The sequence below is a fragment of the Sciurus carolinensis genome, chromosome 12 (genome assembly GCF_902686445.1).
Source record: "Sciurus carolinensis chromosome 12, mSciCar1.2, whole genome shotgun sequence".
Classification (NCBI taxonomy): domain Eukaryota; kingdom Metazoa; phylum Chordata; class Mammalia; order Rodentia; family Sciuridae; genus Sciurus; species Sciurus carolinensis.
Window position 1 is genome coordinate 25,966,488 of NC_062224.1, and position 16,016 is coordinate 25,982,503.

A 16,016-nucleotide genomic window follows, 5' to 3' on the forward strand; every position below is an offset into this window, starting at 1 on the left:
AGAGATACTGAAAAAAAAAAAAAAAAAACAGAAATCCTTGAAATGAAGGAAACAATAAACCAAGTTAAAAACTCCATAAAAAGCATAACCAATAGGATAGAACACCTGGAAGACAGAACCTCAGACATTGAAGACAAAATATTTAATCTTGAAAACAAAATTGACCAAACAGAGAAGATGGTAAGAAATCATGAACAGAATCTACAAGAATTATGGGATATCATGAAAAGGCCAAATTTAAGAATTATTGGGATTGAGGAAGGCTTAGAGAAACAAACCAAAGTAATGAACAATCTATTCAATGAAATAATATCAGAAAATTTTCCAAATCTGAAGAATGAAATGGAAAACCAGGTACAAGAGGCTTATAGGACTCCAAATATACAAAATTACAACAGACCCACACCAAGGCACATTATTATGAAAATACCTAACATACAAAATAAAGACAGAATTTTAAAGGCTGCGAGAGAAAAGAATCAAATTACATTCAGGGGGAAACCAATAAGAATATCAGCAGATTTTTCAATCCAGACCCTAAAAGCTAGAAGGGCCTGGAACAACATTTACCAAGCCCTGAAAAAAAACAGATACTAACCAAGAATCTTATACCCAGCAAAACTTACTTTCAGATTTGACGACGAAATAAAATCCTTCCATGATAAGCAAAAGATAAAAGAATTTACAAAAAGAAAGTCGGCATTACAGAACATTCTCAGCAAAATATTCCATGAGGAAGAGATAAAAAACAATGATGCAAATCAGCAATGGGAGGAACTAGCCTAAAGGAATAGCCAAATAAAGGAGAAACTAAATCATGTCAAAAAACAAAAATGAGTCAAATGACTGGGAATACAAATCATATCACAATAATAATCCTGAATGTTAATGGCCTGAACTCATCAATCAAAAGACATAGACTGGCAGATTGGATTAAAAAGAAAAATCCAACAATATGCTGCCTGCAAGAGACTCATCTCATAAAAAGAGATACCATAGACTAAAGGTGAAAGGATGGGGAAAAATATACCATGCACACGGACACAGCAAAAAAGCTGATGTATCCATCCTCATTTCAGATAATGTGGAATTTGAGCCAAAACTAGTCAGAAGGGATAAAGAAGGACATTACATACTGCTTAAGAGAAGCATAAATCAGCAAGACATAACAATCATAAATATCTATGCCCCGAACAATGGTGCATCCCTGTACATCAAACAAATCCTTCTCAATTCCAGAAATCAAATAGACCACAACACAATAATACTAGGCAATTTTAACACACCTCTCTCACCACTGGATAGATCTTCCAAACAAAAATTGAATAAAGAAACCATAGATCTCAGTAACACAATCAACAATTTAGACTTAACAGACATATATAGAATATACCATCCAACAAAGAGCAAATACACTTTCTTCTCAGCAGCACATGGATCCTTCTCTAAAATAGACCATATATTATGCCACAAAGCTAATGTTAGCAAATACAAGAAGATAGAGATACTACCTTGTATTCTATCAGATCATAATGGATTGAAATTAGAAATAAATGACAGAATAAAAAACAGAAACTTCTCCAATACCTGGAGATTAAATAATATGGTATTATATGATGAATGGATAACAGAAGACATCAGGAGGGAAATAAAAAAATTCTTAGAAGTAAACGAGAACAAAGACACATCATATCAAAATCTCTGGGACACTATGAAAGCAGTACTTAGAGGAAGATTTACTTCATGGGGTGCATTCAAAAAAAGAAGTAAAAATCAACAAATAAACGACTTAACACTACAGCTCAAAGCCCTAGAAAAAGAAGAGCAGACCAACACCAAAAGTAGTAGAAGACAGGAAATAGTTAAAATCAGAGCTGAAATCAACAAAATTGAAACAAAAGAAACAATTGGAAAAATTAACAAAATAAATAGTTGGTTCTTTGAAAAAATAAACAAAATTGATAAACCCTTAGTCAAAAAAAAAATTATACTTTGCTATGAAACCCTACAAGTCATTCAATTTGTCATTACACCAATTCTTGCTAATAAAATAATGTTGACAATGTTTGAATGAATATCTAGTAGCAAAAATGGAAAGTTCATGAAAATTATCTTCAAGGATTTAATTTTTCTATAGTTTTCTTTTACTGTTTAAAAAGATTTAAATTAGTTTTAAATTTAATTCCATTGCTATTACTAATTTTATACTAATTGCTATTTTGCATGTAAATTTGATAATTGCAATATATTTAATGTAAATACTTTACATGAAAAGTTATTAAAGAAATATGGCCAAGAAGTCAAGTTAAAGCTAAAGAGAAGTTAAGTCACATACCTTTGAAAATTACAAAAAACAATACAAGTAAGCAATTGTGTTAAATAACAAAAACAGTCATAGTCTTAGTTATACAAATATATGATATAAATTATTAAGGGGTAAAATAAATGCTTACTTAACTATTTTATTTTTATCAATATTATATCCTTAATTACTATCTGATATTTGGTAAATTCAGGGTTCACTGAATGTATCTTAGAATTTTCTACATCTCTCACTTAAAGTAACCTTCCTTTTTTCCTCTGTTAATCTAAATTCAATTTGTCATTCAAGATCCATTTTAAATGTTTCTTATTTCCTCTATACACTTTAAGTCCACAACTACATTAACAGTTTTTGCATTTCTAAAATATTAGATGGCTTGTTTTATGTAGTTGGCATTTAATTATAAACTGCCTATACAGTCACTCTTTCAATGAATTTTTTAAAAATGTACATAATACCTACTCTGTGCCAGGCACAAGGCTTCCTGTTAGAGGTGGGAGAGTCCATAAGACAAATACAGTTTTTTGCATCATGAAAACCATCTGGTCATAGAACTTCCACTTAAACAGTCATCATGTAGGATAGTGAGGACTGATGACTAACGATAAGGAACGGATGATGTGGGAACACACTGCCACATTGATTTGGTCCCAGAGTGACCAAATAAGTGGAACTCAGAGAGGTTCCAGTACTACAAATGCAACACAGGAAGTCATAGCCACCTTTTCAGAAAAAGAATGATTTTAAATACTGAAAAATGCTCTGATTAGTAGGGTAGAGTTTCTTCTGAGTCTGAAGGAAAGACTCAGGGTCATACTTATGTTTTTTGCATGCAGGGAGCCCATTTTAAACTATCAAACTCCATGACAGCAGAAGACGTACTCAGAAAAACTCACAAAATATGTTTGAATGTATGAATGAACATCAAAGGGAAGAGCTGGCATTGAGCTAGAAACTCAGCACTCACAGAGGAAAGTTGTCCAAATTAAAGGACTGCAGGTTAGAAGCAGTCCAAATTCCAGATAGTTGGTGGTGTGTGATGGCACATGTGTGTAATCCCAGCAACTCAGGAGGCTGAGGCAGGAGGATCATAAGTTTGAAGCCAGCCTCAGCAACTAAAAAAGACCCTGTCTCAAAATTGAAAATAAAAAGGACTGGTGATGTGACTCAGTGGTAAAGAACCTCTGGTTCAAATTCCAGTACAGAAATAAATAAGCAATAGTACATAATTATTTTTATCTTTCACGTAATCCACAGAGGAGGGAAATCACAGCAATGAGCTTTGTTGACATAATTAATAGATTATACGAAAATATTCCTAATTTCTATAGAAGATATGGAGAGAGTCTCTAATCTAGGAAATGTAACTTCACGAGTATTTATTCCTTTTTAACAAGTTTTAAACATCTATTTTTACTGAAATTTATCCAAATTACAAATAGAATAGTGATGCTTCTTCATCCCTTACAGAGCTAAGATAACAAGAGTTTTGGCATTTTAATTGCTCATTCTGTTAATGCATATGAAGGAGAATCACAGGGATTTTCATTCTAGTCCAACTCTGATTGATGATTGGTAGAAACAGACTACCAATCTTAAAGCAGCATCTGATTCAGGGGTGTGAGTCAGAATGATCTGCTCCCTGATAAGCAATTTTCATCTATTTTGGTTGAGGCATGGGTTTCAAACTCTAAAGAAAACGAATAGAGTAAACATTTAAAAATTTAATTGATGAGACCATACAGGGAGTTATGATCAATTGCTGAAAACGATAAACATTTTTCAGGCAATTCCCAGAAAAAAATGAGAATTGAAAAAGGAACGTTTTACTCTGACATACTTGTTTGGAATAGTTAAAATACAAATATTGTCTGTAAGCAAACAAAGGTTGAACTGAATTTAACTGATTCTCAGGATTCCTATATAGAGCAATTCTGCTCCCGACAATTTTACCTACAAATTTTCTGTGAGTAAATGAACAGTATCCATGTGAAGGAATTGGCCAATTGCATCTGAAATTAGGTATTAAACTTAAACTACACCATTGCTTAGCTTCCTTTCCTTCCCTCAGATTTTATGATACATTAAAAAATCAATGGCTGTGACTACTTAGGACATTTGAAGAGACACTACTGAATCTGGGTGACAAATCTCTCCATACATTAATCTACTAGTAGTGATTTTTAAAGTTGCTGACTCTACTTGGCTGCAGGCCTGATGCTGGTCAGCTCAAGTACCTCTTGGCTCTGGCAACCCCTTGCCCCATTTACCCTGTCTGCTTTGCAAGTGACTCCAATGAATGTTACCTTCAGGAACAGTATGTATTTCAATATTTGGAAGCTGTTATTTTTTCATGAAGAAAAAAAATCCTAGTGAAGGCCCATTGTTTTTGTTTTTGTTTTTTTTAAGTTTATTTTTCAGTTGACCAAGATAATTGTACATATTTGTGAGGTACAATGTTATGCCTTTCTTTTTAAAATTTTTTTGGGGGTACAAAGACGCTTTACCACTAATGCTAGATCCCCAGCTATTTTTTAATTTTTATTCTGAGGCAAGTTCTCACTAAGTTGCTGAGGTTGGCCTCAAATTTGCAATTCTCCTGCCTCAGTCTCCCAACATGCTGTGATCATAGGTATGTACCATCGAGGCTGGCACAGTGTGATGTTCCAATGCATGTATACATTATGTAATGATGGAGTGTAGGTAGTTAGCATATCTGTCACCTCAAACACTGATCGTTTCTTTGTGGTGAGAACATTGAGAATTTTTTTCTAGTTCTTTTTAAATATTGGTAACTATAGTCACCCTGCTATGCAAGGGAACGCCAGAACCTACTTCCCCTAAGTGCTATTTTGTACCTGCTGACCATTATCTTCTCTCCCCTTTTTAGGTTCTGGTAGTCACTAGTAAGTAAATGTAAAAACTGACCATGTAAGATAGATGCCCTTATAAAATTTAAAATTCTCCAGGATCCTTATATAGAGAATATTGATTTTCAAGAGAGTTGTAACATAGGTGGAAGAAATATATCTTTATGGTTACTAACTTCAACTAAAATTTGGTATTCAATTTATAGACATGGGAGGCAAATCATGGATAGTAGCAGTACCAGAGACTGTCTCACCAATAGTAATGATAGATGTTTTAATATCATATTACAGTAGCATGAATACCTCAAAAATAGTGTTCTTAGCAATTGTCTGAAACAATGGTAGGTACTTCATTTTCCAGTAGGTCTTGCTATGTAACTAAGTCACAATCCTAATTTTAACCTTTTTTTTTTTTTTTTTTTTGGTGCTGGGGATTTGAACCCAGGACCTTGGGCTTGCGAAGCAAGCACTCTACTGACTGAGCTATATCCCCAGCCCTACAATCCTAATTTTAAGAAAAGGATTTCTAAAAAATATTTTGATAATTACTATTCATTTGACTAGTTTTTAGTTCATTCTTTTCTCATCAATATGTAACTATTAAATGCAACTTCAATTTTTTTTAAATTATATTGGATATGATGGAGAATTATTTAGATAAACAGGATTCTATTATTAAATGACAAGCTGGGACAGTAAACAAATACTCTAATCACAAAAACAAAAATATGGAGGGGGGCAGGAATGGAGGAAGGAAGGACTGTATAGATGGAGGGGAAGGGTGGGAGGGGAGAGGGGGAAGGGAAAAAATGGCAGAATGAATCAAACAACATTACCCTATGTAAATTTATGATTACACAAATGGTATGCCTTTACGCCATGTACAGACAGAGAAACAACATGTATCCCATTTGTTTACAATAAAAAAAAAATATGTTTTTGAGAGGATGGTAACGTAAATATCCTGAGTGGGCCATCACACAATGTTCACAAATACTGAAATATCACACTGTGTCCTACAAACATGTATAATAACTACTTGTCAACTAAAAAATTAAGTTAAAAAGAAAGCAAATAAAACTGCAGAAACTGATGAATACAAAGCACACCTCTCCTCTATCAACATATGTGAAACAGGTCTGTGGATTATTTAATATTTGGGAGAAGGAAATCTCATTTGTATGATTTCAGAACCCCTGGAGAACTTTGATGGACAGTCATCTCTCTACCTCCTAGGTATCAGAGTGTTTTAAATTCTAAGGGCAGGAGTTGAATGTAATGGTAAAGATCACAGATACTGGGGTCAGAATTGACTTTTATTCCTGATTATACAATTTTATGTGACCTGGACTTCAATTTCATGGTTGGCAAAGTTGGGAAAAAAACTATCTCCCTTGCAAGCTGATTTTAAAAGATTAAATGAGTTAATATGGGAAAAAGATAGCACATTATATGGAAAAATGATTCAGTTAGTAAGTAGAAGTTGGTGACAGTATTAATAGCACAGGTGGAAATAGAAATGAGACAAGAGCAACAGTAATAAAAATATATTTCCTTAGAACTAACCATGTGATTTTCTTGTAAAGCAAAAAACTCCTGGGATCAATTAAACTAAAGTGTTAACATATTAGCAGAATTTTTTTCTTTTCGACAAAAGAGACTGTGATAAGGCTGCTTAGGATCCTGCTTGGTAGCAGTAGAGATTTGTGAAAGGTGAAGGACATGGGAAAAGCATTTAAAAGAAAAGTCAAAAAATTAGGATTCATATCCTAGTTTTTTCTTAAAATATTATGTGAACAGAGGTAAGAAATATAACCTCTTACTCTTACTTCCATCTTCTGTAAAATGAATAGCTTATGCCCCAACAAAGATTACCATGTTTGCCAGGATGATTAAAAAATATGTATATAAAGCAGGGCATTGTGACTTCATGATTTTGATAACATACAAGAATGTAGCCTGAAATGCAAAGGTCACCTTTTTATCTATTCATTTGGTCAAATTTAATACTGTTCTACATCCAAAACTATGCAGATCAGATTGTTATGGTACAGAAACAATTCTAAAATGGATAATTAAATCTGGCACTAAAAATTTAGTTTAATTGATATACAGTTCAAAATCCATGTCAACTCTTTGCAAAACTGATTTCTTTCCTATTCAGATTCTATTTATTCTTTTAAATCTATATTCTCTACATCCATTTTTTAAAAATTTTATTTTACAGACTGCATTTTGAGTCATTGTACACAAATGGGGTACAACTTTTCGTTTCTATGGTTATATATGATGTAGATTCATACCATTCATGTGATCAATCATACATGTACATAGGGTAAGGATGCCTGTCTCATACTATCTTTCCTTCTCCTGCCCCTCCCCCCTCATTCAAAGTTCCTCCATTCTTCTCTTACCCAACCCCACCCCCCATTATGTATCATCATCCACTTATCGGAGAAAACATTTGGCCTTTGGTTCTTTGGAATCAAATGCCAGTGTGCCTGAAATAACATTAGATATTCAGTGTTTTGAAGAAATCAAAATAAGACAAAATTAAAAACAAACAAATAACCTCTCCAATGTACCCTAGTAGTTTGCCACATGTATCATTTTCAACTAGTTGTAGATCTCACATGGGGGTTGTAGTGCGCATGAGTGAGAGGTGGTTATTTGAGGGTTGAAGCTTAGAGAGCTCTTGCCTTTAAGTCATTAGATCCTGTGTCCAATTAAGACACACTGTTTGCTACTTTTAGGGCAAAGTTTTTCCCAGCATGACCACAGTCTTCTAAGAAAGCAATGGAAGCCAGTCTTTTGTTTAATCATTTGACCTTTTCCACAGTCTTCTTAGCAAAATCTATGTAGTCATTCCTCAGTATCCTTGGGGGATTGGTTCCCAAGATAAAAATCCATGGATACTCATGACCCTCATATAAAATGAAGGAGTATTTGCATATATTTAAGTACACCCTCCCATATACTTTAAATTATCTCTAACAGTGTAAATGCTATGTAAGTCAATGTTATGCTGTATTGCTTAGGGATGATAATAAAAGTAAGTATGCACACAGTTTAGTATAGGTGCAATTTTCCTTTAATGTTTTGATTCATGACTGGTTGAATCCATAGATGGAAACACATGATAGGGAAGCTGACTGCATTTCCATCTTGAATATGACAATCATTAGATAATATTTCCAGAAAATCAATTTAGAAGTCAGAAAAATTGGATTCATATCCTAGTTTTTTCTTAAAATATTATGTGAACAGAGGTAAGAAATATAACCTCTTACTCTTACTACCATCTTCTGTAAAATGAATAGCTTAGATTAAATTTATTTTGAAGAGCCCAGCCCCACAAGCTCTAAAAGTCTCTGTAACACTAAGCAAGATAAAACAATGAACTAATTTAATTATGGCCTTTCAGCATAACTAGGTTGTTTTATCAGGAGAGCTCTCCTGAAATACATTATTTTTCTCCACTTCTGGCTTGAATATATTATGTGTTCTATCATGACTGCATAATGGATAGTCCTGAATGCCTTCAATTAAATATATTTAAATTCCCCAAAGCATGCAGTCATCTTGATTAAAATATCAACAGTTTATTACAGATGGAGTACTTCCAAAGAAGGGTAATACTCCTCAGATAGCAGGTGTTCCTGCATTTTATTCAAATGGCTAGCTGAAAAGATGCAAAGGTCTTTTGTTTCTTGATGAGGCTAGATGGACTTTTAACTAAAAAAAACTAAACTGTCAAACACAAAGCAAATTTTAAAATTTCACAAAAATTCTTTTAGTATGTTCACATCTGCATGTCATTTGTCCTTAATTAACCCTATCAGAAATCAGGTAACTAGAAAAATAAAATGCAGGGAGTAAGATTAAATATATTTCTAAACCTAGCTAATGTTTATGCTGCAGAACCCTTTTCTACTGCAAAATACTTGTTTTATTTTTGTTTTAAATCTTCAATGGTCTGAAAAGTATGCATTTAAATTTAATGAGAAATTTAATACTGAATGTGAATGAGTTGAAAGGTAGGTAAAAATAAAAATGCTATCAAAAGGGAACATACTACATTAAAAATAAATTCTCACTGAATTCAGAAAAGGCCATTGTCTACTTATTTCTGATTAACAACATTCAAACATCATCCACTGAAAGACAGCAACCAGATTGGTTGTGTAGCATTCCCATCTAAATTTCAGAATACTTGAGTTAAAGTCCTAGTTCATTCACTTGTGAACTTAGACTTACTACTTAACCTCAATTAGCCTCACTTGGCTGACCCATAAAATGAAGAGTAAGAGATCATCATTCCTTCCCATTGACTCCCACTCATAAAGGTTTTGGGTTGGCCCAAGCAGCGAGTGAGGGAAAGCTAACCTATTTAACTCTTTGATACCTTAAAAAATTACCTGTATTTTAAAAAATTATTATTAATTTTGAAAGTTATTAAAAATTCCATATTAAATTTCCATTTATAACTAAAGCAAACATCAAAGGAAAAATAATAGTTTCTCAATGAATTTTTCATTTGTAATCTGCCTATCATCTTGATTTAAGTTACAAATATCACATTGTTTCAATTGCATCTATTTAATAAAAAGTAGCTGTCATTTGACTGACAGTAAGAAATATAGGAAGAAAAGAAGAAAATATGCAATCTGTAAAACAGTACTGCTTTTCACTAAATGTTCTCTAAAGAAATAGCTTTGCTTTTCTGGTGTTTCCCTGTACTCACTCCTTATTACTAGAATAGTTTAGATATCGTATCTCTCCATTCTAAGAACTATTATCCATTTCACTTTTCTAGAGAATTATTTCATGCAATATCCATAGGTCTCAGTTAAACACAATCTCCATTTCATTGTTAGAGTCAGTGTGGAATACTTGGGAATGAAGGTGGGGAAGTTGGTATGTCAGTTTTGGGTGTACACATACCTAGTTTCAAATTCCCACTGTGTCACTAACAGAGTGAGTCATCAAGTGGTTAGGGTTCATTAGCTCTTTAGTAAAATGGGACTCACATTAACTCAGAGGGTTGTATCAAGAGTGAAATGAAATAATATAGATCTGATGTTCAATAAATGGTATCTGCTACTGTGCATAATTGCTGCAATCTGTAATCAAGAGTACCCCATATTAACTATGCTACCATTAAATTATTTTTCAATTGCTGCATGTCTTCATGTCCACTTGCATGCATATATTTCAGATTTCAATTACAAATTCTTCAGATCAGACTTGAAGACCATGCACGTAATGCATCACAGTCATTCTGTCACAGGGTTACTCTTAACAAGGGCCTCTGAAAGGCACCACCCTGTCTTGCTTCATTCAGTGAGATCTAAGCAGGACATGCAAAGACTAAAACGTCAGTGCCCTGCTCTCAAAATTTTGCAATTTGTTTGTTTAAATAGAATAAATATGAGTTATCAACCATTGAACTGTATTCATTCCCAGAGAGAACACTCAGAAAATGAATGATCATGGTAGGCGAAGGTGGTCAAGGAAGATTTTGCAAAAGGTTAAATGTTCCAGACTGTGTTGGACTTGGTATGGGGGGAACACAGAAAGGGACCATCCTGATAAGCAGGGAACACTGAGTCAGAGGGAGCATACCCATAAACTGGAAATATTTTAAAAGATGAAGGTAAAGCAGAATTCCTGCCCCTGTTGAATTGGTCATTTGGCTAAGATGTTTTCAAACTCAAGAGCAAGGAAAAAATCTAACATGGTTCCACACAGAGAAAAGCCAACCAAATGATGATCAAAAATATGGATCATGTTACTGAAATAAAATGATTTTCCTATAACTCATGGATATAAACTTAATACATTTTATGGAAGATTTCTGTCCTTCACAATCCATGTGACTGTATGAGAGTAGGCATAACTGATTGATTGATTTTACAGAGCTGGGGATAAAACCCAGGGCCTTGTCCATGCTAGGTAAACACTCTACCATGGAGCCACAAGCCCAGCTCCAAGAATAAGCTTACAATTTGAAAATAAACATGTGTTCTTTTGTTTGTTTTTGTACAGTAGAAAGACTGGTGTTGAAGAATGCAGTTAAATTTTCACAGGAATCAATCAGAGGAAACGTAGGAGATCTACACGTCTTGATAGGAATGTTAATATCTCAAAATGGCTTAATTTTTCTATTTTATAGTAACATAAAGTTTGTCCCTAAATTGTAAAGACTGTTGAAGAGTAAATATGAATGAAGTAAATAATAAAGCAGATTCCACGGAACCCTGCCAAATCCTCCCACACAGTGCACACCACATAACCAAGTATCACATTTAAAAGAATACTTGTGAAATTCTCCTGCAAGAGCGTTAAGCTTTATGTTTCTGTAAGTTTCCGTATTTAAAAGTAAGAATAAGTTGCTGTGGTTATTTGCTGCATGTGTCTTACTTGGCTGGCTTTTCTGTATGGCTCTAGAAAATCCTAAGTTATAAAGTCAATTCAGGTTTCAATAAAACATGAACTATGCTGCTGTGAGCTATTCAGACACATGAGCAGACACACGATCCTTTGGCATTTGGGTCAGGCCCCTGCCATCAGTGCTGGGGTACTTCATCTTAATCTCATGTGTGATAAAATAGCAGTGGCTACTATATCATGTTTTAAATAAGGTTTGTTGCAATTCTAACTGGATTCTTGAAATAAACATACATGCCGACATACCTCCTATTTGTTGCTGTTTTAACTTATTAAAGAGTAAAGGTATTTGAACCAGGTCTCATTAATATTAATATTGACTGTTATTTTGTTCCCTGAACACTGTTGCTTTGTTATACTAAATTAAAGCTCTGACGGAAACATCCAATTAATCCTCAGTAAGAAAATGCATTAGTGTGTCACAGTTAATAAGCAGTTCAATGTAATCATACCTTGATTATTCTGAGCCATTCAGTCCTTTGCACAGGGTGCTTAGAACCAGAATGGCTATTATTAGTTCCCTTAATGATTACTCATACAGGAGAAAAAAATGGATCGTTGCTCTCCTATCAGATAGACAAATAATCTTTTTCTCTTTCTTTCTTTTTTTTTTTGAAAAAGATAGGGAAGGAAACTAAATAGAAAGAATTAGATTAGTATAATCTTAGTATAAAGGGAATCTCTGGGATTCACAGGGTGTGATGATGAACTCAAAGTTCGTTCCCATGCCCCAATCTACCAAACCTCAGAGCACTTGGGCCATAGGAACAGTTTTTGGGAATGAAATGAGGCTTCTTCTGGCCAGGTCAAAAGATCCATAAAACACTCTCTGAGACTGAGGGCTGCCTGCAGGAGCCTCAACAAGCTCAGAGGCATAGGAGCCGAGATCCTACCTTAATGAGAATCTGAATGGACCCCGTGGCTTTTGCAGATATGAAGTACCAGAAGCTCATGGTGCAGGCAGCACTGGATTCTTGCCAGATGGCACTCTTGAAGTGGGCTTTGTCACCCCGAAGGCCCACTGGTGTGGCCTCCAGATACATGAAGTGCCCTAGAAACAAGGATGGGATTCAGATAGGACCAAAATAACAATGAGGTGATTATTTTAGTTTTTCCATCTTAGTTAGGGTTTTTAATTACATTTCATAAGATCTGAGCTGCCAACACCATTTCCATCTGAAAGAGAGAATAAATCTAATAGCCTTGTCCCTAGCTCACTGACAGGACAATTTCCAACTGTCTGTGCTTTTAGTGAAGTGCTTCACAGTGTGCAGATTAACTGATCTGACAGGATATTTATGCCATCAGATCAACAAGACAGTTATAGAAATCATTTAATGGACTCCTTTAGCTATCCAGTTATTATAAAACAATGCCACAGTTCCCTGTGAAATCTAAACAAGGGGATATGATGTGTTTTCAAATATTCAGTCACCTGATGAGCGTGTAAATAAAATACTGAGAATTTTAATATGCAACATGAAAGGGAAGGTATTGAGTTTATTCTTATGTATCAAAATTTTGTGTATGGAGAGCTGAGTGTTTGAATGGGATTTAGGTCTTCCATTTCCTGACTTGGTAAACCTCGCTTAGTTGATTTTTTAAAACAGACCTATGGAATATCAATATTTAAACATCTTTTCACAATTTTGTAGTACACCCTAGTCTCCCTAGTCTTGGATCTTTCTGATGTTGTTCACTCCTTGAGCAATGAGTCTGAGTTTTATGGCAAAAATAATCCACATCCGATACTCTTAACATATGTGGTTTTGCAGTTACATTTTCACAGTCTCTCCACAGTTTACAAACACCTTTCCCCTTATATACATCATCTCCTGTGATCTGCACAACCTCTGCTAGCTACACAGTGACAATTTCTTGATGTCCATCTGACAAATGAAGAATCTGAATTTCTGAAAATTAAGTGACTTGCTGATGATCAAACAAGTGTATGAATTTAGGGTTATGTACTACAAGTGCATGCCATTTGGGAATGATATCTAATGACAGCATACTTTATCACCTGTCTATCAAAACAGTGGTTGACATTAGAGTTTGGCTACTCACTGTTGTGGGTTGAATTGTATCCCTCCCCACCAAAAAAAAAAAAAAAAAAAAAAAAAAAAAAAAAAAAAAATTACTGAAGTCCTAACCCCCTGTCCTTTTAAATGGAAATGGGGACTTGGTTGATGATGAAGTAAAGATGAGGTTATCTAATCCAATATGATCGCATCCTAATAAAAAGGGGGAATTTGGACAGAGAAAAACACATGCATCAAAAGAAGACAAATATGAAAACATAGAGGGAAGCACCATCTGCAAGCAAGGAACATTTGAGACTTTTAGAGCCAAGGAGAGAGGTATGGAGGAAGGACCCTCAGAAGGAAACAACTCTGCCAACAGTTTGATCTTGGACTTCCAGCCTTCAGCACTGAGTCAATAAATGCCTCTTGTTCAAGACACCCAGTCCTGGCCATGCCCAGTGTTACAGCAGCCACAAACAAACACTGTGTGCTGGACTGACTTGCAGAGTCACCGTGGTTGTCTCTCCAGGTACTCTCATGGAAGACAGGAGATGTGCCTTGTGGATATGATCAGGGTAACCATAACAATCTAATCACCTACCATTTTCATTTCCAAGTGTGTGGTCTTTGGGAGGTCGGAGACTTTGATGAGAGCCAATCCCCAAAACCCAATCAAAGTTTTCAGTCAGGGAGTTCTTCCAGCCACACCAGCCTTTTTCAAAAGTACAGGAGCCACCACATTCATTTTCATCAGTATTATCTCCACAGTCGTCTACAAAATCACAGCTTTGCTCTGCTCTGTAGCATCTGCCATTTTGACATTCCCGATAGCCATGTGGGCAGTAACCTAAAAAAAGAAAAATGGAAAAAGAGGGATGGAATATTCCAGTCACATTCAAGTGAGGTGTAAGACAGAGTAGATTCATTATAATATATATAAAAAATATGGTGTTCTTAAGAAATTGAGGTATCTGACCCCCTATCTCTTTCTTCTAAGCTGCTCCAGAGTTCTGGCCTAAAGATCATTTACAAGTGAAAAAAAATTTAAAAAGTATCACCTTATTGATCCAGGAAAGTACCCCAAAACTCCCAAAGCTGCATTTAAGAATATTAATTATATCTGAGAGTCAAAGTGAAGTCTTCCATTTTTTACCTTGAAACAAAATCTTTAGGGTGCTAAAGAGCTCATGCATTACAGGGAATTTGGAAGTACATTCAGGCATCCATTTACTCCAATGTTTCTCAGAAACCAAACATATACAAGATGCTTCCTCAGAAGCAGCATCATAAATATATAGCTAATGCACGACTTCCAACAAATTTTTCTTTAAAATGTGTATTTATTTGTCAGCTGTTTGGAATTTTAGAAGCAATTTCCCTGCAAAGCAATGCCAGCCATAGATATCTCTTTACAAAATCTAACAGAAAGAATACTTTGGAAGACTGTTGATGTTTATTAGTTATGTGACATGGTTCATACTGGTACTTGATGAATTTTAGGTTCCTTGTCTAATAAGAGAGACAGAGGGAAAAAGAGAAGCAACATCCTAGAGAAGTTAAGCTAGCTAAAGAGATTACTGATCAATGCCTAGAATAATGCCTGGACCTTAGCAGGTGATCAGTAAATATTAGTCAAATAAATGAATGAGTGAAATCAACTGCTTTGGAAATGATAAAACATTTTAACATGGACTTTGAAGGTATCACAATTACACTCTTCCAATATTACAAGAGAACATAACCATGATAAAGAGCAAAATTTCAGAAGGAAAGTTTCAGAAACTTTTCCAACTTGAGACATTAGCTTCACATTTGATCTCTGACAACACGGAATCAGAAATGCTCTTCCTGTTTTCCCTACCTGGCAGGAGAGGAGCTGATAGTACTACTTCTTGCTTTATTTCTTAAGTGGTGGCTCCCACGGCTAGAGGCAAGTTGCCTGATGGTTGAGGCTGGTGTGGTTCAGAGGTAGTGAGTAATGTTTCAGGGGTTTATTGTAAGGTGGTCTGGGAACTTTTTCTGGTAAAACCTCTGCTATAATTTGGGTGTGAGATGTCCTCTAGAGACGCATGCTTTGGAGAGTTGGTCCCCAGGATGGCACTACTGGAAGGTAGTAGAAACTTTCAGAGTTAGGGCTCAGTGGAAGGTCTTTATGTCACTGGAAGTATTACTTTAATAGAGATAGTGGGACTTTAGTCCCTTCTTTTCCTTCCTTCCTTCCTTCCTTCTTTCCTTCCTTCCTTCCTTCCTTCCTTTCCTTTCTTCCTTCCTTCCTTCCTTTCCTCCTTCTCCCAGTCATGAAGTCAGTGCTTTTCCTATGACATTTACTTCTGGTATGATGTACTGCCC

At 35.0% G+C, this 16,016-nt stretch overlaps 1 protein-coding gene across 1 annotated transcript in view; it reads right to left on the minus strand.

Moving 5' to 3' along the window:
• The window catches only part of Malrd1 (MAM and LDL receptor class A domain containing 1), a 686,047-nt gene that overhangs the window by 293,452 nt on the left and 376,579 nt on the right, over positions 1-16,016 (minus strand). The window contains exons 27-28 of the mRNA XM_047521295.1: positions 14,269-14,514; positions 12,537-12,694 (exon numbers count right to left, since the gene is read on the minus strand). Of these exons, the coding sequence (XP_047377251.1) occupies positions 12,537-12,694; positions 14,269-14,514 (404 nt within the window). The remainder of the gene's footprint in view (positions 1-12,536; positions 12,695-14,268; positions 14,515-16,016) is intronic.